The sequence below is a fragment of the Rousettus aegyptiacus genome, unplaced genomic scaffold (assembly GCF_014176215.1).
Source record: "Rousettus aegyptiacus isolate mRouAeg1 unplaced genomic scaffold, mRouAeg1.p scaffold_m13_p_6, whole genome shotgun sequence".
NCBI lineage: Eukaryota > Metazoa > Chordata > Mammalia > Chiroptera > Pteropodidae > Rousettus > Rousettus aegyptiacus.
The window spans coordinates 720,424-746,960 of NW_023416309.1; the positions used below are offsets into that span (position 1 = coordinate 720,424).

Genomic DNA, 26,537 nt, shown 5'->3' on the forward strand with positions numbered 1-26,537 from the left:
TTTGTTATTAGACTGCATTTTATTATTTCCTTCAGCTCAACATGTACTTGATATTAGAGGGCTATCCCTATGGGTTGAAATGCTGCAAATGATTGGTTTTATTGTTTTTGTAGGCCTCATCTCTTTGCAGTCAGGTAAGAAAATCTATGCTGTGCTGGCTGAGGGAAAGGCTGGTATTTCCTTGTTCTGACTGGTAGAGCCCAGAGTCCATGGCCCAAATGGCTGCTTTTGTTTGCATCACAGAATGGCCGAGGCAGTTGCTGTTCTGTTGACAAGATGCTTGTTCCAACTAGGAGATCAGTAGGCATTTAGCACGGCTATTCTGGCCTCTTGGCACAGAGGGTCTAGTTTACCATCACCTCCTAGGGAAATAGATAGAATTTTCTTGTGGCCAGCTTTATATACAATTTAATGCTATATAAGACAGACACGTAGCTTCCACTAGGAGAATATTTTCAAAGTATACAGGGATATTAATAGTTAACTATCCTTTAATTGATTATTAGGGGATTGCAAAAGCTTTTACTTCTGAGCAGGGTGAGGTATGCCAGGTGTCAGCCTGCCAGGCCAGAAGTTCTTCAGGGCAAAGAAATTCTTAAAACATTACTGATAAGGCACTGCACTACTGACATATTATTTATGTCCTAGCAAGCCTAGATAAAATAATCCAATGGAACAAAAACAGTTTCGAAGGCAACTAATAATAAAACATACATTATTAAAAATGCAAAAACCAAAACAAAACAACCTATTATCCCTAAATTCTCATCATGTCATTTAGAATCTAGAGCTAAAACTTCATTTTCTTTCTGTCCCTCTTTTTTTCCTAATGCTATGGGAAGAAGCCCAGAGCATCAAGCATTTTACTGTGTGTGGTTTAGGGTGCACTTATTCACATGCCGTGGAACACAGGCCTTTGTGTAAGAATTTAAGACTCAGAAAGAAACCCAATTTGAATCTGGGCATGACACATTGACCACTTCAACTAGAAACAGAGAAGGCAAAATGCTGGTTGGAAGGATTTACCAAACTCCAAGTCTTTGATGTTGCAGTGAAAGACAACTTCTTCATTCACCTTGAGTTCTACCACATTCCAGTCTTCTATCTTCTCTAGAATGACCTTGTGTCCATCTTCAGCCAGCACAGCTGGAAAAAACAAAGAGGAAAGTTGGTGATAGGATGCAGACTCCAGATTAACCTAATATGCAAATGTCCTCATGCATGATAGCAGCTGGTCTGCTCTGCAGTTGCTCATGCTTATAATCCAGCTGTCCTGGTGGGCACCTATCTGGTACTAGCCCCAGTGTGCTCTCACCTTTTCTGAGAGGCACAGCCAAAGACCTGCATATTTAAGGATTGGTTGTAATTTGCCCAAGATCCACATGATCTGTGAAAATATGAGTTTTTTCTAGGAAGAGTTTTTTAACTTTTTTTATAGAGACAATACTCAGTGTTGGAGGGAATTTGTGGAATTTGGGAACTTCTTACCCTGTTGATGAAAATATAAATTGGTCATCTTCCTGGAGTACATTTTGATGGTATATACCCCTTTAAACCCTCAAAAAATTAGAATTAAAAAACGATTCTAATCTCAGACCCAGGAAATTGCACTTACAAGAAAGTTTCCTAAAGAAAAAATAAAAATTACAGATTTTTGCAACAAGATATTTCATTCTGTAGTTTTATAATAACAAAATACTGTGAATAACTTACATGCCCAATAATAAGAGGGTCGTCAGGTAGATAGTGGGAAGTCCATATGATGAGATTTTATTAGGATATTTCAAAAAATGTTTAGGATTTTTTTAATAGCAAGACAAGCATTTGTAATATAGGCAAAAATTAGCCTACATATAATGTATATAAAATGTATACTCAATATTAATTAAAATACAAATATGTAATAGAACAAAAGAAAATACCCAGTGGTTCTCTCTCTGTGGTGAGATTATGAAAACTTTAACTCTTTATTTTTTTGATCATTTTTCAGATTTTCTATCATAATTATAAAAAGACATTTAAAAAAAATGAATAGACTAAACTTTTATTCTCACCTTTAGAATCACACTCAGTGGCTCTTTCCCTAGAGATCAGCTATGGAAAAATTGTTAGATTTATTCCCTGTTGTAGAAATGCAAGCTTAGGAGGATTAATGTGCATTGAACAGACTCTAGCTCTATTTTCTCCAACATGGTTCTCCCCAACTTTCTTGATGTGTTCACCTTTCCCATTGGTGTTAGAGTTGGTATGCTAAATCATCACCTTTAGCAGTCTATATGCGTTGGTGAGAGTTTTGGTTAGGATGGAAAGAAAAATCAGGTGAGGGGCATGTTTTTTAAAGTCAGCATTTCAATCAGCCTTACATGGAGAAAAACTGTTATTGTCAGTTAATTGCATATAATTACAGAGACAATTGCTTTTTCAAAATGTTGGCATGTCCACTTCTTCACCTTTCAATCAGTTCAAGAACATCCAGCCCCAACTGTGAACATTTTAATTGTGTGATTTTAATTTCACTTCTGGAAAGGAACTTCAGAAAGCAACTCAGCGAGGATCTCCATTAGCAAGATAGCACTACTCGGGCACCCAGTGGTGGCCCTAATTGACCTTGTGTCAGCTAACACCAATCTCTACAGAACACCTGCATCTTTTTCTTTGGTATATTTATGTTATTGGATCTTCCTTAAACATCTTGTTCTTAAACTTCTTTGGAGGAAGGCACTTAGCTTGGACCAATGACTTGTTTAAATGAAGCAGTCCACCCAATTTGGAATGGCCAGCAGATCATCTAGAAAGCATAAATCTCTACAGGCAGAGATTTATGGAGATCATACACTTCCCCAGCAGCAGCCCCTCAGGAGAGGAGAGGTGTAGCTGGAGAGGGAAAAGCCCCAAGTGGGTAGATGGGAGGCAATTCAGCCCCCATAACTGTGAATTTTCATTGTCTGAAGATGTTCTTGGGAAGAAAACAGCTGCTCCACTCCCACCTTACACCCCATATATCTTACTAATGCTCAACACCAACTACGTAAGGCCTGGGGGTTCTAGAAAGAAGGAGGGCACAAGCTCTGTTTGGGGCTGGTCACTGTGACTTCAGTCTAAGTGTGTACCCTGCAGCTGCCATGGCCCTTTCCTTTAGGGCCCCATCCAACTGAGCCTCCTGTAGCATGTGAGTTTGGGATTTGTTTTAAGAGAGCAATGATAATATATATCTTACCACTCTTTTGTGGTAAGGTATATCTAAGAAACTGGGTTTGATTCATAGAGTAACCCACCCTATGGAAGTAGAGTATGCCAAATAATGGGAGTCCACCTCATACCTGAATGAGTGAAGCCCAACAAGAAAAAATCCTTTTAAGAGAGCAAATTACTCCTCACTTTACCTTCTATATAATTACAAAACATGGGCTCTCAGTGCCTTTAAGGGCATGTATCTCCCTCACTGACCGCAACACTCCTTTACCCCCTAAGTGCCCCTTGTTAATAAATCTCATTGAATAAACAAGCTCATAATGACACTGGGCACCTCCACTGGCTCTTTTGGACCCTGAGTGACTTAAGTCTGATTCTCCATTAAAGCGATAAGGCACCTCAGAGTCTAGATCGTATATCACCCTTAGGAGACCGGCCCCTTTTCATCAGTCCAGGATGTGTTGAGCCCAGCAGTAAGGTGGCCAGTGCAGGCTTAAGGGATCAAATTTGAAGAAGCACCAGAATTCCTGCAGCTCATCCAAATGCCACCTCTCTACATGGAGGACCCATTTTTTTCCTATGAGCTGCCATGGGGTTGTCTATTCAAAGAAAGGTCAGATAAATATATGCCATGCAACAAAGTCTGCAGAGGCAGTGGCTAAACTCCAGCATAAATCAACCAGAAGCTATAAGGCCACCTGCAGAATGCCTGCCTCTTTGAAGTGGCACCTCATTCTTCAAGGGGGATCTGAGTAAACTTAAGGGACACAGAAAAGCCTCTCACTTCTCAGTGCTAGTGAAATTGCGCACCATCTGTGAATGATTTAAACACTACTGGTTAGAGAGTCAAGGCAAACGGACAGACAAGCCATATCCCCCTTTTCTCTTTGGCACAGGTGCAATGCCAGTGACCATTAATATGTGCAGCTAATGCATAGCTAGGGATGGTAGGACAGCACTCATAGCATCTTAACTAAATAAAGGCAAACTCTATTTTTATGGGTCAGTTCCTTCTAGTTCCCTTTAGTGGGTCATTTGGCAGACTTAAATACAACAGGTAAGAAGCAACCACGACCAGGGAAATTACTTAGAACTTTTTGTTAAGCATTAGTTAAATTTCCTCTGTACTGAGGTCATAGTAGAGACATTTTTTTGCTGAGCCATTATATTGTATTATAATTTGCTGAGATTTTATAATGTTCAGATTGCTTAAGGCATAGTGAGTTTAGGGAAGATCAAGCATATTTTCAAAGCCAGCAGGGCTTCAAGAAATGATAAAGAACTAACAAAGATTTTTAAAGAAATACATAGAATTCAGATGAGGATCTGCAAATGCACCATTCTGTGCTTGTTGTGATGTTAGTGTCAAGTCCAAAGTGGTAGGGAAGCATGGGACAGGGAGGGCAGAACTGATGCTCTCTAATCTGCTTCTGTTAACACCCTGACATTTGTTGCTGGCCTTCAGTAAATGTTGGCTGCCAGTATAATATGAATTATCATTCAGAAATATACAAAACTAACTTTAAAAATCAACCACCTGCTGATACTTTGCAATACTCAAGTCTCCTTCAATCATGAAAATTCTCCCCTTGATCTTTTCAAAATACTCCTCTCCTCCCTGACTGTGGGAAGAGCTGCCTGTGCGCTTTACTTTCTCATGTCTGCTCACTCCTCTACCTCCTACAGTTAAACCCTCAGCCCACCTTCTCCTGAACCTGTGCTCTCAGAGGTGAAGAACCATCAGCACATTCAATGGCCCTCCCAGTTCTTCCTGACTTCTCTCAGCAGATGGATACTCTGACCCATCTCCTTTCTTGCTTTTTAAAAATACTTCTGCTGGTAAAAATAAATATTTTAAGCTCTAAAATTTTTAGCAGGTTATAAACATAATGCAGACCCATGATTTTTTAAAATTTATATTATAATTTTATTTTATTATTTTTCTTTTTTTTTTAATTAAGTTTGTTGGGGTAATAGACCCACGATTTTTTAAAAGCTTAAAAATTATCGAAAAGTAAAGGACAAAAATATTTAAATTACCCAAAATTCTTTTCCCCTTTTTGCCTTTTTCAATGGAAGTGGGATCATAGTGTACATGGAATTTAGGAGCACACTATATTCCCTTAACACTATGTTGTAGTGCTCTAACCCTGTCAATATACATAGGTCTGCTACATTGCATTTCATGTGATGCATGTACTACAATTTATTCAGCCATTTATTTTTTCGTTTCTTTTTTCTCACTTTTCACTGTCACCAAGAAATGTTGCAAGAAACATTGATGTGCATTCCTCTGCATACACGTGCAAGTTTGTGTGTGTGTGTGTGTGTGTGTGTGCATGTGTATGTGTGTAAAATTGAGAAATGGCATACCTGATTTCCCAGCATATGGTTAAATTTTAAGACACTGCCAAGTTGCCCTCCAAAGTTACTGTGCTGTTTTACCCTCTTATAGCAAGTCTTTGAGAACACTCTTCTAAGTCTTTCATCAACCATGAATTCATCTTTTTCTAGAGATCACTTCTGTTTAACAGTTTGGTACTCATTGACCATTTTCTTCTTAAAATTCTCGTGTCACTTGCTTTCTGTGCCTCCAGAAATTGGCAGTGGTCCCTCAGAGGGGTGCAGAGGTAGGAGAGAACCTGGAGATGGGAAGTATTTCCCCTGAAGCATACATTCCAATAGAAGAGAAGGATAACAAGCTAGATAGGTGAAATATATGTCGTGTTAGACATTTATAAGCACCAAGAAAAACTAAGAGGCAAGAAGGAAGATATGAAAGAAGGAGACATGGGGAAGTGTTGACAATTTTAATAGAGATGCTCAAGGAAGGCATATCTCAAAGTGACTTTTGAGAAAGACCTGAAGGCTCAAAGAGAGTGAATAGTGAGGGCTGTGTAGGAATCTGGGAAAAGTGTGTTCCAGGTGGAGCAACTGCCAAGCCCTGAGATGAAAGTGTACTAAGAGTGTTCAAGGGTCAGTGATGAGGCCTGTGAGGCTGTGGAAGAGTGAGCAAGGGGGGAAAGTTAATAGTGTTGGGAGGAAATCAGTTCAGGAGAGTCATCAGGAGCCTGGTAGGCTAATTGAAGCCTTTGGTTTCTATCTTTAGTGATCTGGGAATCACCAGAATATTCTCAGAGGCATGGGCCATGCTCTGATTCAGATTTAATGGCACCACCTGGCTTTGATGATGAGAACAGACTTCCAGGGATAAGAGTGGCCCTAGGGAGCTAAGAGAGGAGGCCAGGGCTGTGATCCAGGTAGGAGATGATTGGTGGCTTGGATACAAAGGTGGAGGGTAGTCGTAAGAAGGGTAAGAAGTGGTCAGATTCTGTCTGGATGCTTTGAAGATAGAGCTAATAGGATATTCTGTTAGACTAAATGAGGAGTGTGAGGGAAAGAGGAGAAAAAGATGCTTTCAAGGTTTTTGACCTGAGTAACTGAAAGAATGGAGCTGCTATTAACTGAGATGGAAAGAATGAAAGATGGGCTGTTCTCCTGCACAGCAGTCTTCCATTATCCAGGGGGGATACATCTCAAGACACCCAGTGGATGCCTGAAACCATGGAGAGTATTAGGAGCCAGTTTGGAAATTTTAGACATATTAGTCTGAGATGCCTACTAAACATTTCAATGACAGTAAGGGGTCCTAAATGGAGATATAAATTTGGGAGTCATCAGCATATAGATATCCTTTAAAATCATAACAACTTCTGACTCAAATCTGCCTTCATCTTTCTCCTGAAATACAGACTATAATTTCTAACCTATTAATATTTCTTAATAATTCATATCCCTTCACTTTTCCTCCCCAGATCTCTTCCTTCAGAATTAGCCTCTTATAGCACATCCTTGATCTCATCATTATTTAGCTCAAGAAACTTTCCTGGCTCCCTTTTGTCAAGGCCTGTCTCTCTTGCTGTACACCTTCCTCTAGGCAGATCCAGCTGCTTGCTGTTTGCCAACATTCCACAAGTTACTTCCTCCTCCCCTTCCCAGTTACCCCCATCCTTAGAATAATGAGAACCAATACTCATTGAGCATTTACTATATGCAGGTATGGTGTTCATGACTCTACCTGCATTCGCTTTTTGGAATTTCACTTTTGTGAGGTAGGGTTTTTCTCCCATTTTACCTCAAAGTAAATGAAGACTCAGAAAGGTAAAATAACTTGATCTTGACTTTGGTCACACAATTATTAAAGGGTGGAGACCAATTCAAAACTAGTTGAAGTTCAGAGCCTTGTCTTTGCCAACAAAGACAAGAATGTAAGCAGGAGACAAGTGACCAGGGGGAGGTGACCAGCAGAGCTGACAGGATTTGTATAAAATGAGATGGGAAGTCTTTACACCCTAAAACTTGTAAATTGTACATTATAACAAAATATTCACTTATGCATTCTGTTTAATATAATTCTTGGTATGTAAGTGATCGAGTTGAACTCTCTATAGTCAGGCTGATTATGGCAGCAAAGAAACAATTAAGAAGTGTCTGTAGATGTCAGCAAAGTGGCAGAATAGGCAGCTCTATATTGCCAATCACCTACAGAAATGTCAAAAAAAAAAAAAAAACAACCAGAAACTGTCAGAAACAACATTCTATGAACTTTGGAAAATAGTAAAAGGTGGTAAACAAGTGAATGCTGAATCAAGTAAAAGGCAACTTTAAACTGGTAAGAAAGCATCGTGGCATCTTTGTCACATCCTCCCTGGCTTGATGACAGTCTTCAAGATAGCAGCCCTTGTTGCAGTTTGGGACCCTGGTCCTTGTTTGAAGAGGGAGAGCAAAGCAGACCTTATTTGTAAAATCCTGTGGTTGTCTGTTCTAACCTGTAGGACTGCTACCTAAATGATTGACACTCCTGTTTGTTTCACCTAACTCAGAACTCTCACGGGGTAAAAAAGCTGTGGGCATTACTCAAAAACATTGTAAGGCAAATGAAAATTTGTAGCTCTCTGGGCAAAAAACTATTGAGATGTACAATAAATCTCATAAAGCCTGAGAGAAATAGCTAGGGAGAGAGCTTCTTTGGGAATTAGAGCATTTAAAAGCACTCGTGTAGACTGGGGGATTTGAAAGCCAAGTGAGTGCCCAGAACAGGATGCAAGCTCAGAAAAGACTTGGGAAGATCCTAAGCTTTCACCACTGGTTGATCTATGAAAACAGGACGTAAAAGCTGAGGTATTGTAAATAGCCTGGATAAGTGTTAAAAGAGTGCCTCAATTAGAGCAAACACATAAAGAACCTTTGAGGCTTTTTGTTTTATTTTGTTTTGTTTTAAAGCTGATAGCGTTCATGGAAATCTCTGTTGAAACACTGGCTGAACAAAAGCTAAGACTTCAGCAATTCAGAACAGAAAACCCTGGGGAAAGGGGAGAATCTGATTTTCAGAATTACTACCTTATAATATTTGAAAATCCAGTTTTCAACAAAAAATTTAAAAAGCATATAAAGAAACAGGAAAATATCAGGAAAAAAATAAATCGACAAAAACTGTCTCTGAGGAAATCCAGACATTAGACTTACTTTAAATTAACTATCTTAATGCTATCTTAGGCTAAAAAGCAAAAGTAAACCATAGACAAACACTAAAGGAAACAAGGGAAATGAAATGTGAACAAAACAAGAATATCAATAAAGAGAAATTTTTAAAAAGAACCAAATGGAAATTCTGCAGTTGAAAAATACAATGCAGTAGTCTTTCCTTATCAATAGAGGATACATTCCAAGTTACCCAGTGGATGCCTGAAACAATAGAGAGTACTAAACCCTATATACACTATGCTTTTTTCCTACACATACATAAAATTTAATTTGTAAATTAGGGATAGCGAGATTAACAAAAATACTTAATAATAAAATAAAATAATTATAATAATATACTATAATAAAAGTTATGTGAATGTGGTCACTCATTTCAGGGATCCTTTGCTGAAGTCTTCACATAGGCTCAATACTTTCTGGTGCAACAGTTGTTGTCAATTAGAATATGTTTTCTGTCCATGTCTTCTACCTACAAATTTAATGCTTTTTCCATCTTGATTGCTTAATCAAGCACTTATCATGCGTTGTTACTGTAACTTTTGCAGTTTGAGGTGTGACAGCAAATCTAGCAAATTTTCTTTTCTTTTTCATAATTTCACAGATAGAAGATTTGTTTCTACCATAGATTTTAGCAATCTCAGAATATGATTTTTTTTAAAAAAAATTAAGTCAAGTACTTTCACCTTTTCACTTAAAGGAAGAATGTTATGGCTTCTTTTTTATGTATCTGAATTGCTAGCATCACAACATTTGTGCTTTTGGGTCATTATTAAGTAAAAATAAGGGTTACTTGAATACAAGCCTGCAGTGGCATGATAATTGATTTGATAACTAAGGTGGCTACTACGTGACTAATGACTGGGTAATATATATAGTGTGGATACACTGGACAAAGGTATGATTCACATCTGGGTGGGATGGAACAGGATAATGTAAAATTTCATCATGCTACTCAGAATGGTGCTTAACTTAAACCTTATGAATTGTGTATTTATTTTTTTATTTCTGGAATTTTCCACTTAATGTTTTTGGACTGCAGTTGACTGTGGAAAGTAGAACCACAGATAAGAGGGGACTATGATAACTGAAAAAAAAAAATTCTCTAGAGCTATTCACCTATATATTTGAGCAAGCAAAAGAAAGAATTAGTAAACTTGAATGCAGGATAGTTGAAATTATTGAGTCTGAGAAATAGAAAGAACAATTATTTTAAAAATATGAACAGAGCCTAAGGAACATGTGGGATACCATTACATGTACAAACATACACACAATGGAAATCTCAGAAGGAGAAAAGAAAAAGAGGAAGACAGAATATTTGAAGGAATAATGGTTGAAACTTTCCAAGTTTGATGAAAGATTAAAATACATATTCAAGAAACTCAACTTACTCCAAGAGGGATCAATTCAAAGAGATCCACATGGAGATGTATTTCAGTCAATTGTCAAAAGATGAAGAAAGAATCTTGAAAGGAACAAAAGAAAAGTGATTTGTCATGTATAAAATTAGCGACTAAATGATTTCTCATCAGAAACCATGAAGGCCAAAAGGCAGTGGAATGACGTATTTAAAAGGCCGAAAGAAAAAGTGTATTTATTGGTCAGAGTTCTCCAGAGAAGTAGAACTAACAGGTCATATATATAGTCCGAGACAGAAGGAGAGAGAGGAGGGAGTCCGCCAAGGTAAGGGGCGGGTATTTATTTTAAAGAATCGGCTTATATAATGTGAGAGTTGATAAATCTGAACTCTGAAGGAGTGGCAATTGAGGTACGAGTTGATGTTGCAGACTTGATTCTGAATTCCACAGATCAGGAAACCCAGGCAGTGGTTCTATGTTGCAGTTTTATGGGGGAATTTCTTTTTTGGATAACCTCAGTCTTTTTTCTTAAGTTTTTCAACTGGTTGGTAGAGGCTTACCCACTTGATTGAGGGTATTCTTCTTTATATATAGCCTCATGGTTGTAAATGTTAATCATACCTAAAAAAAACACCTTCACAGAAACATCTAGACTAGTGTTTAATCGAATAACTGGGCACCATAGCCTAGCCACAAAATTGACACAAAAAAACTAAGCATCACAACTGTCAACCAAGAATACTATGTATGCCAAAACTACTCGTCAACAATGAAGGAAAAATTAAAAGCTTATAGAACTTGTTTCTAATAGACTCTACAAAAAATGCTAAAAGAAGTCCTTCAGGCTAAAATGAAAGGACACTAGAGAGCAACATAAATCCATACAAAGAAATAAAGAACACTGATAAAGGTAGAAGTAGAAGTAAATACAAAAGTAATTGTTACTGCACTTTTGATTTGTAACTCTTTTTTTCCCTGTATGATTTAAAAGGCAAATGAATGCTACAATATTTATAAATCTATGTTAAGGGGTACACAATGAATGAAGATGACAATAATGATATAAAGTGAGAAAGATGGAGATGTATAGAAGCAGATTGTTTGTATGCTAGTGAAAACCAAGTTTGTATTATTTAAACTAGGTTGTTATAAGTTTAGAATGTTTATTGCAATTCCCAAGGTAACCACAAAGAAAATAATTTAAAAATATACTAAAAAGGAAAAAATAAAATAAAAATGGTACAGTACAAAAAATCAACTAAATATTTTAAAAGGACAGTAATGGAGGAATTGAGAAGCAAAAATAAGATATGACATATAGACAACAAATAACTAAATGGAAGAAGTAAGTCTTTCCTTATCAGTAATTACTTTAAATGTAAATAGATTACATCTTTAATTAAAAGAGTTGGGCATAATGGATAAAAAAGGATAATCCATTTATATACTATCTACCAGAGACTCACTCAAGATACAAAGGCACAGGTGATTAAAAGTGGAAGGATGGACAAGATATTCCATGCAAATAACAACCAAAAGAGACTTAGGTTATCTATATTATTATCAGAAAAACTAAATTTTAAGTAAAAAAAAAATTAGAAGAGCCAAAGAAGGACATTATATAAGGACATTATATTTTAATAAACATTAATAAACATTTCAATCTGTTAAGGAGACTAATAATTATAAACATATATACACCTAATGACAGAGCCCCACAATGTATAAAGCAAAGATTGACAGAATTAAAGGAGAAAATAGTTTTACAATAGCTGGAGACTTTGATAGATTACTTTCAATAACATCTAGACAGAATATCAATAAGGAAACAGAGGACTCGAACAGCATTATAAACCAAGTAGACCTAACATAAATAGAACACTCCACCAAAGATAGAGTACATATTCTTCTCAAGTGTACATGGAACATTCTATTCTCCAGAATAGACCATATTTTAGGCCACAAATCAACAAGTCTAAATAAAATTTAAAATAATGAAGACTTATAAAGTATCATTTCTGCTGACAACAAAATTAAGCTTGAAATCAATAACAGAAGGAAATTTAGAAAAATCACAAATATTTGGGAATTCAATAACATACTCTTAAACAATCAATGAGTCAATGAAGAAATCACAAGAGAAATTAGAAAATATCTTGAGAGGAATAAAAAGAAAAACAACATATTAAAACTTATAGGATGTAGTGAAAGCAGTGCTCAGAGGGAAATTTATAGCTGTAAATGCCTGCACTAAAAGAGAAGATTTCAAATCAATCATCTGACTGTACAGATTAAGAAATTAGAAAAAGACAAACCCAACCCAAAGCTAGCAGAAGGAACAAAATAATAAGGATTATACTGGAGATACACAAAACATAAAACAAAAACAATTAAAAAATCAACAAAACCAAAAGTCGGTTTGTTGATTGCCAAATCTGCAGCTAGATTGACTAATAAAAAATGAGAGAAGCCTCAAATAACTAAAATAATAAATAAAAAAGGGGACATCGCAACTGACTTTGTAGAAAAAGGATTATAATACAAAAATAAAAAGAGTTATAATACTATTAACAACTATGCACAACAAACTGGATAATCTACATGAAATGAACAAATTCCTAGAAACATAGAACTACCAAAACAGACTTAAGAAACAGAAAATCTAAACAGACCTGTAATTAGTAAGAAGATTGAATCAATACTCAGAAACTTCCCAGTGAAGAAAAAAGCCCAAGAGCAGATGGCTTCATCATGAATTCTACCAAACATTTATTAATGCTAGTCTTTTTCAAACTCTTCCAAAAATTTAAGAGAAAAGAACTACCATTTCCTGACTCATTCTATGAGGGCAGCATTATCCTGATATCAAAGCCAGACAAAGACACTATAAGAAAAGAGAACTACTGACCAATATCTTTTAAGAAACCTAATTCAAAAGCCTCAGCAATAAAATAACAAATAAAACTAACATAGTAAAAGGTTTATACACTATGACCAAGCGGGATTTACCCTAGGAATGCAAGGGTGGCCCAACATACGAAAATCAATAAATGTAATATATCTCATTAATAGAATGAAGGAAACAAAAACACATAATTATCTAAGTTGATCCAGTCTCTGACAAAATCCAACTTTTCATGATTCAAAATACTTAAAAACTCAGAATAGAAGATAACCACAATAAAGTCCATATATGAAATATCAACAGCTAATATCATACTCAATAGAGAAAGGCTGAAAGCTTTTCTCTTAAAATCAAGAACAAGACAAGGATGCCTGCTTTAGCTACTTCTATTTGACATAGTACTAGAACTTCTAGCTAGAGAAATTAGGCAAGAAAAAGAAATAAAAGGCATATAAATTGGAAAATAAGAAGTAAAATTACTTCTATTTGCAGGTGGCATGATCTTATATCTAGAAAATCCTGGAGTCCACATAAATATCATTTAAGCTAATAAATGAAACCAACAAAGTTTAAAGATACAGAATCAATATACAAGTCAGTTGTATTTCTTTATACCAGCAATGAACAGGTAATTAAGAAAAGGTAATTAAGAAAACAATTCTAATTACAATAGCATCTAAAAAAAATAAGACACTTTGGAAAATATTTACCCAAAGAGATGCAAATCTTGATCCATGTGGCAGGGGAGGTGGCAGGGTGGAGGTGTTCTGGGACCATTTTGTCACATAAACTGAGGGATAACTAAGTTTTCGGGGAGTCAAAGTTATATTTAGTTTTTTGGCTACATGGCAAGTCAGCACACTTAACCCCTGCATTGTTCAAGGGACAATTATATGTTATATGTTATACGTATTTAATACAATCCCTTTTAAAATCCTGATGATTTTTTTTCAAAAATGGAAAAACTCCACAACATCAAAGGGAATTTCAGAGACCAGAAGAGCCCAAACAATCTTGAGGAAGAAAGAACTTGAAGTTTTCACACTTTCTCATTTCAAAACTTACTAAAGCTACATAATCAAAAGAGCGTGGTACTGTCTTAAGGATAAACATATAAGCCAATGGAATAGAATTGAGAGTGCAGAAATAAAACACCACATCTATGGTCAATTGGTTTTGGACATGAATGCCAGGACTATTCAACGGATGAAGAACAGTTGCTTTAACAAATGGTACTGGAAAAACAAGATAGCCACATAAATATTTTAATTTCTTTTTACATTTCAATTGCAATTTACATACTACATTATATTATTTTCATGTACACAACATAGTGACTAGACATTTATATAACTTACAAAGTGATCACCCTGATAAGTCCACTACTGACCTAATAAATAGTTATTATAATATAATTGACTATATTCTCCATGCTGTACTTTACACTGCTTGACTATTTTTAGAACCTCCAATTGGTACTTCTTAATCCCTTCAACTTCTCCACCCAGATGTCCTCCCATCTGGCAACCACCAATTTGTTCTCTGAATCTATGAATTTGCTTTTGTTTTGTTTGTTCATTTGTTTTGTTTTTTATTATTATTATTATTTTTAATTAGAGTTGACATTCAATATTACTTTATATTAGTTTCAGGTGTACAGCATAGTGGTTAGATATTTATATATAATTTATGAGACAATCCCCCAAATTATCTAATACAACCTGGGACTATATGTAGTTATTACGATATTATTGACTATATTCCTTATGCTTCACATCCTCATGACTATTTTGTCTCTATCAACTCATATTTCTTAATCTTAATCTCTTCACCTTTTTCTGCCAGCCCCACAACATTCCTTCCATCTGGAAATCATCAGTTTGTTCTCTGTACCCATGAATCTGTTTCTGTTTTGTTTGTTTGTTTGTTTGTTTTTTAGATTACACATATAAATGAATTCATGTGATATTTGTCTTTCTCTGATTTATTTCACCCTCTAGGTCCATCCATGTTGTTGCAAATGGCAAGATTTCATTCTTCTTCATGGTTGAATAACATTTCATTGACTATTCCATTGAATACCACAATTTTTTTATTCAATCATGTAGTGATTGGCACTTAGTTGCTTCCGCATCTTGGCTATTGTAAATAATGTTGCAATGAACATAATGTTACAATGAATTAATGTTTGAATTTCTTTGAATAAATTTCCAGAAATGGAATTGCTAGGTCATAAGGCAGTTCTATCGCTATTTTTTTTTGAGAAACCACCTTACTGTTTTCCATGGTAGCTGCACCAATTTGCAGTTCTACCAATGGGGCACGAGGGCTCTCTTTTCTCCACAGCCTCATTAACACTTGTTCTTTGTTAATTTATTGATGATAGCCATTCTGACAGGCGTGAGGTGATATTCTGTTTTCAATTTGTATTTATATATATTTTTTCAATTTCTTTCAATGTCTCATAATTTTTCAAGTACAGATCTTTTACTTCTTTGGTAAAATTTATTCCTGGTATTTTATTTTTTGATGCAATCATAAATGGGATTGTTTTTTAATTATTTTCTGATAGTTTATTGGTGTATAAAATGTAATCAATTGCTGAATATTAATTTTGTATCCTGCTACTTTACTGAATTTGTTTATCAATCTTAATAGTTTTTTTGGTGGAATCTTTTGGGTTCTCTCTATATAGTATCATGTCATCTGCAAATAATGACAGTTTTACTTTTTTCTTTCCAATATAAATGTCTTTTATTTATTTTTCTTTTCTGATTGCTGTGGTTAGAACTTCCAATACTATGTTAAATAGAAGTGGCAAAAGTGAAATCTTTGTCTTGTTCTTATCTTAAAGGAAAAGCTTTCAGCATTTCACTGTTGAGTATGATGTTGGCTGTGGGTTTGTCATATATGGCTTTTATTATATTGAGATATGTTCCCTCTATCTCTACTTTGCTGATAATTTTTATAATAAAAGAATGTTGGATTTTGTTAAATGTTTTTTTCTGCATCTATTGATTGATCATATGATTTTTATTATTCATTTTGTTTATGTGGTATATCATATTAATTGAGTTGCTGATATTAAACCAACCTTGCATTCCAGTAACAAATCCCATTTGATCATGGTGTACAATCTTTTAAATGTATTGCTGAATTTACTTTGTTAATACTTTATTAAGAATTTTTACATCTATATTCATCAGGGATTTCAGTCTATAATTTTCTTTTTTTTGTAATGTCTTTGATTTTAGAATCAAGGTAATGCTGGCCTTGTAAATTGAACGTGGGAGCCTTCCTACCTTTTCAATATTTTGGAATTGTTTGAGGATAGGTGTTAATTCTTTGAATTTTTATTAAAACTTACCTGTGAAGTCGTCTTGTCCAGGACTTTTGTTTGTGCAGAGTTTTTGATTACTGATTTGATTTCATTAGTATTCAGTCTTTTCAGACTTTCTGTTTCTTTTTAACTCTGTCTTGGAAGATTGCATGTTTCTAGAAATTTATCCAATTTTTCCAGGTCGTCATATAATAACACAGAGTATTTCCTTATAATCCTTTGTGTTTCTATGGTGTTAGTTGTCACTTCTCTTCTTTCATTTCTGATTTTACTTATTTGGGATGAGTCCTCTCTCTCTTTCTTGATGAGTCTGGCTAAAGGTTTATCAATTTTGTTTATCCATTCAAAGAACCAACTCTTGGTTTTATTGACTTTTTTTCTTTTCTTTTTATTCAGAATCTATTTTGTTTATTTACACTAATCTTTATTATTTCCATCCTTCTACTCACTTTGGGCTTAGTTTGTTCTTCTTTCCTAGTTCTTTTAGGTGCAAGATTAATTGCTTATTTAAGATTTTTCCTTGTTTCTTGGAATAACATTTTATTGATGTGAGTTTCCCTCCTACAACTGCTTTGACTGTGTCTCATACATCTGAGGTTGTTGTGTTTTTATTTTCATTTGTCTTTAGGTATCTTTTGATTTCTACCTTGATCTCATTGTTAACTCATTCATTATTTAGTAGCATGTTATACAGCTGCCACATGTTTGTGTGTTTTTCAGTTTTCTTCTTGTAATTGATTTCTAGTTTCATACCACTGTGATCAGAGAGAAGATGCTTGATATAATTTCAATTTTCTTAAGTTTATTGAGACTTGTTTTGTGACCTAACATGTGCTCTGTCTTGGAAAATGTTCTGTATGTGCTCGAAAAACATTTATATTCTGCTGCTCTTCAGTGAAATGCTCTAAAAACATCAATTAAGTCTTTCTGGTCTAATGTATCATTTAAGGCCACTGTTTTCCTATCGATTATCTGTCTGGATGATCTATGCATTGATGTAAATTGAATGTTAAAGTCATCTACTATTATTGTCTTACTGCCAATCTCTCCCTTTTTGTCTGCCAATATTTGCTTTATATATTTAGCTGCTCCTATGCTGGATGCACAGATTTTGACAAGAGTTATATCCTCTTATTGGATTGATCCTTTTATCATTATGAAATGTCCTTCATTGTCTCTTGACACAGCTTTTGATTTAAAGTCTATTTTGTGTGATATAAATATTGCTACCCCAACTTTCTTTTATTTTTATTTACATGAAATATCTTTTTCTATCCCTTTCTATCACTTTCAGTCTGTATGTGTCTTTTTATCTAGAGTGGATCTCTTGTAGGCAGCATATATATGGGTCTTTTTAAATATATATATATACATTGAACCCTATGTCTTTTGACTGGAGCATTTAGTTCATCTACATTTAACGTAGTTGTTGATAGCTATGTAGTTATTGCCATTTTATGAATTGTTTCCTGAATTTTTTTGTAGTTTTCTCTGTTTCTTTCTTATTTCTTTGCTCTCTTTTCTTGTGTGTTGATTACTTTCTATACTGTTGCTTCTTATATGTTTATTTCTTCTATGTTTCTTTATTTCTTATGTTTCTTACAGATGTTGTTTGTGGTTGCCATGTGCTTCATATATGCAAAACCATGTCTACAGTAGTCTATTTTAAGTTGATGTTTGTTTAAGTTCAAATGCATTATAAATTACTTCAATTTTTGCTTACCTTTACCACATTTATATTTTTGTCATAATTTTCTACTTATTTTGTGCATGTGTATTCCCTAATTTATTGTCATAATTACACATTATCTTTCTACTTTTGTCTTTTAACATTTGTACTAGCTTTATAGTTGATCAATCCACTGCTTTTACTGTTCGCCTTTGTCACTGAGAAATTTTTCTTTCCTATATTTTTATTCATATTTTTGATCTTTTCTTTTCTTCTTAAATAAGTCTGTTTAATGTTTTTTGTAATACTGGTTTAGTGGGGTTAAACTAGCTTTTGCTTATCTGAAAAAATTTTATCTCTCCTTTGATTCTAAATGATAAACTTCCTGAGTAGAGCAATTTTCATTGTAGGTCTTTGCCTTTCATTACTTTGCATATTTTGTGTAATTCCCTTCTGGCCTGCAAAATTTCTATTGAAAAATCATCTGACAGTTTTATGGGAACTCCCTTGTACATAACGAATTGTTTTTCTCTTGTTACTTTAACAATTCTTTGTCCTTTAACCTTTGACATTCTAAGTATGATGTATCTTGGTGTGGGCCTCTTTGGATTCATCTTGTGTGGGACTCTCTGCTCCCTGGACTTGTATGTCTATTTCTTTCCCCAGGTTAGGGAAGTTTTCCATTATTATTTATTCAAATAGGTTTTCAATCCCTTGCCCTTTCTCTTCTCCTTCTGGTACCCCTGTGATGCAAATGTTGGTATACTTGATGTTGTCCAGAAGTTTCTTAAACTATTATCATTAAAAACATTTTTTTTAATGTTCCAGTTGGGTGATTTTCATTACTTTGTCTTTTAGATTGCTGATTTGATCCCTGCTTTATCTAATTTGATATTGATTCCCTCTAATGTATTCTTCATTTCAGTTATTACATTCTTCATTTTTGACTGGTTCTTTTTTATGTTTTTTATCTCTGTGTAAGTTCTCACTGAATATATCTGTTCTTCTCTTAAGTTCATTGAGTATTCTTATAACCAGTGTTTTGAACACTGTACCTGGTAGATTGTCTCTTTTTTGTTTAGTTCTTTTTTTAGAGTTTTGTTTTGTTCTTTCACTGGGGACATGTTTTTTTTTGTTTCCTCATTTTGTCTACTTCCCTGTGTGTCTTTCTATGTATTAGGTAGATCTACTATGTCTCCCAGTCTTGGCAGAGTAGCCTTATCTAGCAGGTGTCCTATGAGGCCCAGTTACACAGTCTCCCTGGTCACCTGAACAGGGTGTTCCAGGGGTGTCCCTTGTGTGTTGTATGTACCCTCCTGTTGTAGTTGAGTCTTGATTGCTGTTTGCAAATTAGTGGGTGGAATTGGCCTTAAGGGTGATTGTCTGTGAGGGCTGGCTATGACTACAAGGGACAAGCTGCTGTGTAGAGCTGACCCCACAGTGCAGCAGTGACTGTAGTGGGGCTCTGGTATCAGCCAAGTCCACCTTTCAGGTGCGCTGTTTTATGGAGCTGTTTGGGTGGTACTTTGGTGTGGTCTGAAGCTGGCCACCAAGTGTGTTGGTTTTGGGGCCTCTTGGGAAGAGCTCTGGTGCAGGCCAAGGTGAGCTGCCATTTATGTCCAGCTTGGAGCTACCTGGTGGGAGCTACAAAGTGATTTGCAGTTGGTTGCCACTCGTTCTGGACTTAGTGGTGTTTGGGAAAAGCTATGCTGAGAACTGAGGCCAGCTGCCACTAGATCTAGGCTTGGCACCCTTCGATGGGTATCACACTGTGAGCTAAGGCCATGCACCACTTGGGCCAGATTTGTGGCTACTTAATTGAGGCTGTTTTTCTAGCTACCACTTACAGCAGCTTATGCTAGTCTTAAGGCTACCTGATGTAAGTTACAATACAAGTTGAGAACTTCACTGCTTGTGCTAGAATTTAGGCCACTTAGCAAGAGGTATAGATGTCTGCTGCTTCTTTAAGGTGTGTGGGCTTTTAAGAGATTTTAGGAAAATCTGCAGTGTCAGCTGAAGCACACTGCTTTTGCGGAAAAGCTCCTGGAAGCAGCTTAACCCATCAGGTGAGCTGGGCAGGGCAGGGTCTCAGGGAATCACCAGGGCATGGCAAATGGTGTTATCCAGATTAATGGAGAGCTCAGATTTGGTGCCTTTACTATGGCCAGCTGAGTGGGTGGGGTGTTCAATAAAGAAACAACATCACTTGTCATCACTTCCCCCAGGAGAGAGCTGCCCTGACCCATCCCTCCAGCCCTTACCCTGAAGCTAGTCAATTTACTACCTTTCCATAAGTGCTTGCCATTTTTTGAGCTGTTTTCCTGAGCTGGAGCCCAGAGCAATTGAGTTTTTGAGTGAAGGAGTCCATGCACGGGCCCCTCAAAATTCCAACAGCTCTCCATCTCATTCCCCAGTGATTTTCATAGCCAGATGTTATGAAGACTTTTCTTCCTGGAAGTGATGCTCAGGGCTGGGAGCCTGGTGTGTAGCTGGGACTCCTTGTTCCTCAGGAGGGACATCCACAGCTGAGTTATTCCTCCTCCCACACACTGGTTTCTTAATTGCTGTACTGTGGGTATGGAACCTGCCTGTTTTGTATCTCTGCCCCCTGCCACCAGTCTTGCCATGGCTTCTTTTTAATATCCTTAATTATAAGAATTCTTTTTCAGCTAGAATCAGGTGATTCTTCAGGGTGATTGTTTTATAATATGGTTGTAATTTTGATGTGGTCATGGGAGGAGGCAAGCACAGCATTTATTACTCTGCCATCTGAACATCTTTTAAATGAAGTTGGACCCTTCTCATATACTATATCTAGATTTAGAAATTATAAAACTTTTAGAAAAAAATATGGACAACTCTGCATAACTTAGATTTGGCGATGATTTCTTAAATACCAAAAGCACAAGCAACAAAAGGAAAAACAGAAAAACTGAGCTTCAGAAAATTAAAAACTTTTGTGCAGCAAAGGACACTATTAAGAAAGTGAAAAGATGGTCGGAGGGAAAAAATTGCGTAGATGATAGATCTTTTGTTCATCCCTCTTGTGACCAAATCAAAGTTGTGACAGAAACACAGAGCAAACAGCAAGGAAAGTCACTTGGGATCCAGATGAACGGAAGCACTACAACTAGGGAGAAAAATAATTAATCAGCCTGCAATAGTAGAAGGAAGAAGGGGGCAAAGATGTGAGGTTGCCTGGTCCCAAGTGGCTGATTGGGACAGAGCTGTGGCAGTGGCCACAGGCAGCTACAGACGCCTCTTAAAGGGACCGTGTCTGCAAGTGGACTTCTGTGGTCATGGACTTGCTTGCTCTGAGCACTAGTGTCTGTTCGGCTGCTGGGGAGCACCAAAGACTTATCAGGGAATGCTGAGTTGTCTGAGCAAGGGCTGGAGGCAAAGCTTTCTCCCAGGCAGAAGTGCTGCTGGTATCCACTGTTCTTCTGAGCCATCCCTGCCTCAGCGTGCAGACACAGTGCCGCCATAGCTCAGACATCATTAAACTGGACAACAGAGGTTGGTTAGCCCAGAGGAGTCCCTGAAACTCCACCTTCTGTAAATTGCGGCTCCACCCAAGCCACATCCCTATTGTGTCCTCTGTGAGTCTGGTGCTCCTTCCTGAGCAGTGTTAAGACTCATACTGGTATCAGCAGACCTTGGTCTCTGGTGTGGTTTCTTGAGGCAACTATAAGCACAGCATCTGTGGATTGCTTGCTGAATCTTGACAGGTGGCCCTGTAGAGGCACAGGCTGGGGCTAAACTTGTCCTGCAGCTGAATTCCTCTCAGGACTGTGCCACTAGACACCTACTACACAAAGAGGCACTAATAAGACCAGGAGACTTAGGAGCTTTGCTTAGTACATAGAAGCAGACACAGAAGGCAGCCGAATGGGAAGACAAAGAAGCAGAAACCGTATGAGAGAACAAAACAGAGATCCAGGAATAATGGAGTCAAGCAATCTAACAGATGCAGAGTTCAAATCGCATGCTCCATGAACTTAGGGGAAGTGTAGATAAATTCAGTGATGACTTTAACAAAAAGATAAAAAGCATAAAAATGTAAATGGAAATTTTAAAGGGGAATCTGTCAGAAATGAGAAATACACTATCTGAGATGAAGAGTATATTAGGGGAAATAAACAGAGTGGATAAAGAAGAGGATCAAACCACTGATATGGAGAATAGAGAAGGAGAAATCAAAGACAGTCAGAATGGCAAGAAAAGAAAACCAAGACTATAATAATAATTTAAGGAGCCTATAAGATATTATTAAATGTAAAAATATCTATGTCATAGAGGTATCTGAAGGAAAACAAGGCATTGAAGAGCTGTTTTAAGAAATAATGATGGAAACTTCCTTTGCCTGGTCAAGAAAATAGACATACAACCCAGGAAGCTCAGAGAGTCCCAAGAAAGAAGAACCCAAAGAGGCCCGCACCAAGACACATCATAATTCGAATACCAAAGATTAACTACAAAGAGAAACTCTTAAAAGCAGCAAGAGAAAAGCAGTTAGTTACCTACAAGGGAGCACCCATAAGACTGGCAGCTGATTTCTCAAAAGAAACCACGCAAGACAGAGAAGGGCTTGGCGCAAAATATTTGACGTGATGAAAAACCAAGTATCTACAACCAAAAATACTTTATCCAGCAAGCCTATCATTTAGAGTCGAAGGACAGATAAAGGGCTACCCAGATAAAAATAAACTAGAGGAATTTATCACCATCAAGCCAGTATTATAAGAAATACAAGAAGAAAAAAACATGTATCAAAAACAGGAATAAAAAATGGTAATAACTACATTCCTATCAACAAGTACCTCAAATGGAAAAGAATTAAGTGCTCCAACCAAAAGATAGAGTGACTGAAGGGATAAGAAAACAAGCCCCCTACATATGCTATCTACAAGAGACTCACTTCAGGTTAAAGGACACACACAGACTAAAAGGAAGGGGATGGAAAAAAATATTACCTTGACGGACCTAGAGGGTATTGCACTAATTGAAATGGGTCGGATAGAGAAAGACAAGTAACACATGATTTCACGTACACATGGAATCTAAAGAACAAATTCAACAACAACAAAAATGGAAATAAACTCATAGATACAGAGAATATATTGAGGACTATTAGATGGTAGAGGGGTTGGGGGAATGACAAAAGAGGGGAAAGGGATTAAGAAGTACAAATGGGTAGTTACAAAATAGACATGGAGATATAAAGTGTAGCATAAGGAAAATAGTTAATAATGTAATAACATGTAAGTGGGGATAGGGGTAGTAGATTTAGTGGGGTGATCACTTTCTGAGTTATATAGATCTCTAATCACTATGCTGTACAACTGAAACTAATACACTATTGCACGCCAACTATAATTGAAAAAAAAACTCATTGAATTGTACAATGTAATATGAGCAACTAATTATCTATTATATTTCAATAAAATCAGAAAAAAAAGATACACACACACAAAAGAAAGTGAAAAGACAATTTACAGAATGGGAGAAAATGTTGCAAATCATTGTACCTAGAAAATATGAAGAACTCTCTTAAATCAACAACAAAAGGAAAAATCCAATGAAATAATGAGCAAAGACCTTAAATAGCCATTTTTTTCAAAGAAGATACACACATGGCCAATAAGCACATGCAAAAATGCTTAACATCTTAGTTACTAGAGAAGTGCCAATAAAAACCACAATAGGATTGCATTTTGTACATGCTAGAATGGCTATAATTTTTTTAAAAATAACAAGTGTTGGCTACAATATAGGGAAATTGGAATCCTCACATGTTGCTGGTGAGAATGTAAAATGGTGCAGCTTCTGTGGAAAATAGTTTGACAGTTTCTCAAAAGTTAAACATTGACTTACCATATGACCCAGCAATTTTATTCCTAGGCATATAGCACCCTCTAAAATTGAAAACAGGGACTCAGATATTTGTGTATCCATGTTCATAGCAGCAGGATTCACAATAACCAAAAGATGGAAACAGTGAAGTGTTCATCAACAGATGAATGGATAAACAAAAATGTCAGATATACAAACAATGGAATATTATTTGGCCATTAAAAGGAAGGAAATATGAATACATGTAATAACATGGATGAAACTTCAAAATGTTATATTAAATGAAATAAACCAGATAGAAAAGGATAAATATTGTATAGTTTTACTCACATAAAGGATCTAGAATGAACAAATTTATAGAGACAGAAAATAAATTAGAGGTTAGCAGGAGCTGTGGGGAGAGAAGGAGAGAGAATTATTGCTTAGTGGATGTAGAGTTTCTGTTTGGGGTATTGAAAAACTTTGGAAATAGGTAGTGGTGATGGTTATGTAACATTTTGAATGCCATTAATGGCACTTAAAATTAGTTAAACTGGGAAATTTTATATTATATCTATTTTACCACAGTAAAAAATACTACAAAAAGAAAAAGAAAAAAATAGCTAAACTAAGAAAATGTGAGTTGGTTGGGAAGGAGGAGCTTGTAGCCCCTAGGGCTGGGGTGAAGTAAAAAAAAAAGTCTGCAAAAGTCAAAAGCTTAGAGATGGGCAGTAAAAAGGCTCAAATTAAAAGTTGGCGTTCATCAGAGGGGGAAGAAGCAAAAAATCAGTTATTTAGGTAGTGTCTTTAGCCAACACTACAAAACATTTTAAGCATCACCAAATAACACAAGCTACTTAAAACAGAAATTTCTCAATCAATTCTTCTCTCAGAGAAAGCAATTTTCTCTTCTGATTGAAATTCTTCCTATTCTCTAAAACAGAACTCAAATGCCATGTCCTCCAGGAGGCCTTCCCTTATTGCTGATTTTGTGTCCTCTGGACTCCCACAGCATTTTCCCTGGAAGATTCTGGTTTTGGGTCATTTAATGGAGTTTATGAAGACTCAGTCCTGGGCTCTTTTCTCATTCTATAGATTCTCCCCAAGTCAATAACCATACCTTTCTATCTCCAGGTCAAACCTTTTTCTCTGAACTCCAGAACTGCTGAGCTGACTCAATACTTCCACCTACATAGTTGAGAGCACATGAAGTTTAATGATGTCCAAAGTGGAGCATGTTCCTCCAGCTGAACATCTTTAATGTTCTCAATTTTAGTGTAGGGCATTTCCATCCATCAGCACTTGACTCAAGCCAGAACAGACTGGATTCACAGGACAGTTTTTTTGACCCTTGCCTCTTATCTCCATCTCTTTAGGGAGTAGCATTACTTTTACTTTAATCCACCACCCTTTTATGGCTGTCCTGGTCCAAGCTACTATCATCTCTCCCCAGGCTTGTTTCTATGCTTTCATTCTTGGCCTCCTCTAATCTGTTCTTCTCACGGCAGCCATGGTTTCATCTCTATGTCTAAAACTTTTATTCAGCCCTGCAGAATCAGGTCCCTGTCAACCTCTCCATCCTCATCTTTCCATTAGTTCAACAAATACATAATTTGTTCACCACGTGTCCAGCTTTTGCAGATATTAGTCCCTCCATTTAGAAAGTTTTCTTTCTTTCTTTTCTGTGCTGGGCTGGGGGAGGGAGGAGGGGGACGGGGGGGGGGCGGAGAGAGAGAGATGAGGGATGGAGAGCGGAGGCGGGAGGTAGGGGGAGGGGAAGTGGACAAAGAAGGAAGTAAGAGGAAGGAAGGAAGTAAGGCAAGAATCATTCAATTCCATCTTGGCCTTTACTTCTCTTCTTCCTCATTCTCTCTCTCTAGTCTATCTCTCTCTCTCTCTCTCTCTTCTCTCTCTTCTTCTCTCTCTCTTTCAGCCTGGTTGGTTTCTCCCTACCCTTTAAAGCTCAACTCAAATGGAATTCCAGCAAATAACCTTTTTCAGATCTTTCCCCTCTCTCTTTCCATTGTGGCCAGTGACAGGGCTCACTATGATTACATTCCTCTGTCAAAAGCTTAGCATTATTTTCAATTAGTAGTCAGCAATGAGGTCACTTCAAAGATATACAAAGATATACATCTTTGTTCATCAGCATATACCTGATACCTGGAAAAGTGTCTGACACGTATTAAATGCTCAGTAAAGGTTTATTGCGTGAATGAATGATCAAGGAATAAATGCATTTTCCAGCCAGTCATATGACCTTGGAAGAGTCTCTTACTATTCCTCATCTTCAATTTCCCAATGCGTAAAGCAGGGCATGTAATTCTTTCTATCCAGGTAATTCATGTAAACTGCCTGGCACCCAGTGGACTCAAAGCTCATGTTTCTTTCCACTCTTACAGTGAAGCAGTGGAAGCCAGAGGAAGACGCTAAATCATTCTGGGGCAATGAGGCCTCAGAGAAGGTTTTCCAGAGTAGGTGGCACTTGGGTCTGAGGAAGGAAAAACGTCTGGGCAGACCATACAGCCTGCATGGATGCTCAGAGGGTAGGGTATACCTGGGCACACGAAGCTGGGTGGCCCATGGCCCTTGCTGCCCACCTTGCAGGCCCTCCAGGCGGAAGGTACGGTGCTCCACAGATAGGCCAGCTGCACTGTAAGGACCATAGCGCAAGATGACCAGCGCGTTCCTGGGCAT

General features: G+C 36.7%; 1 protein-coding gene across 1 annotated transcript; it reads right to left on the reverse strand.

Annotated features, from left to right (window-relative positions):
* Window positions 1-26,537, reverse strand: CUNH10orf53 (chromosome unknown C10orf53 homolog). The gene is made up of 3 exons (XM_016140930.1): window positions 26,441-26,537; window positions 1,027-1,146; window positions 1-362 (listed from the first exon to the last, which is right to left on the reverse strand). Exons 1-3 carry the CDS (start codon window positions 26,535-26,537, stop codon window positions 298-300), a joined length of 282 nt encoding a protein of 93 aa, XP_015996416.1. The 3' UTR covers window positions 1-297.

Excerpts from the sequence above, each read along its gene's own strand:
- CUNH10orf53 (XM_016140930.1), bottom strand. The coding sequence starts at position 26,537 with ATGCCCAGGAACGCGCTGGTCATCTTGCGCTATGGTCCTTACAGTGCA. Across the intron at positions 1,147-26,440 it reads CCGCCTGGAGGGCCTGCAAG|CTGTGCTGGCTGAAGATGGA; the intron begins GTGGGCAGCAAG and ends TGTTTTTTCCAG. Across the intron at positions 363-1,026 it reads CATCAAAGACTTGGAGTTTG|GAGGTGATGGTAAACTAGAC; the intron begins GTAAATCCTTCC and ends CTATTTCCCTAG.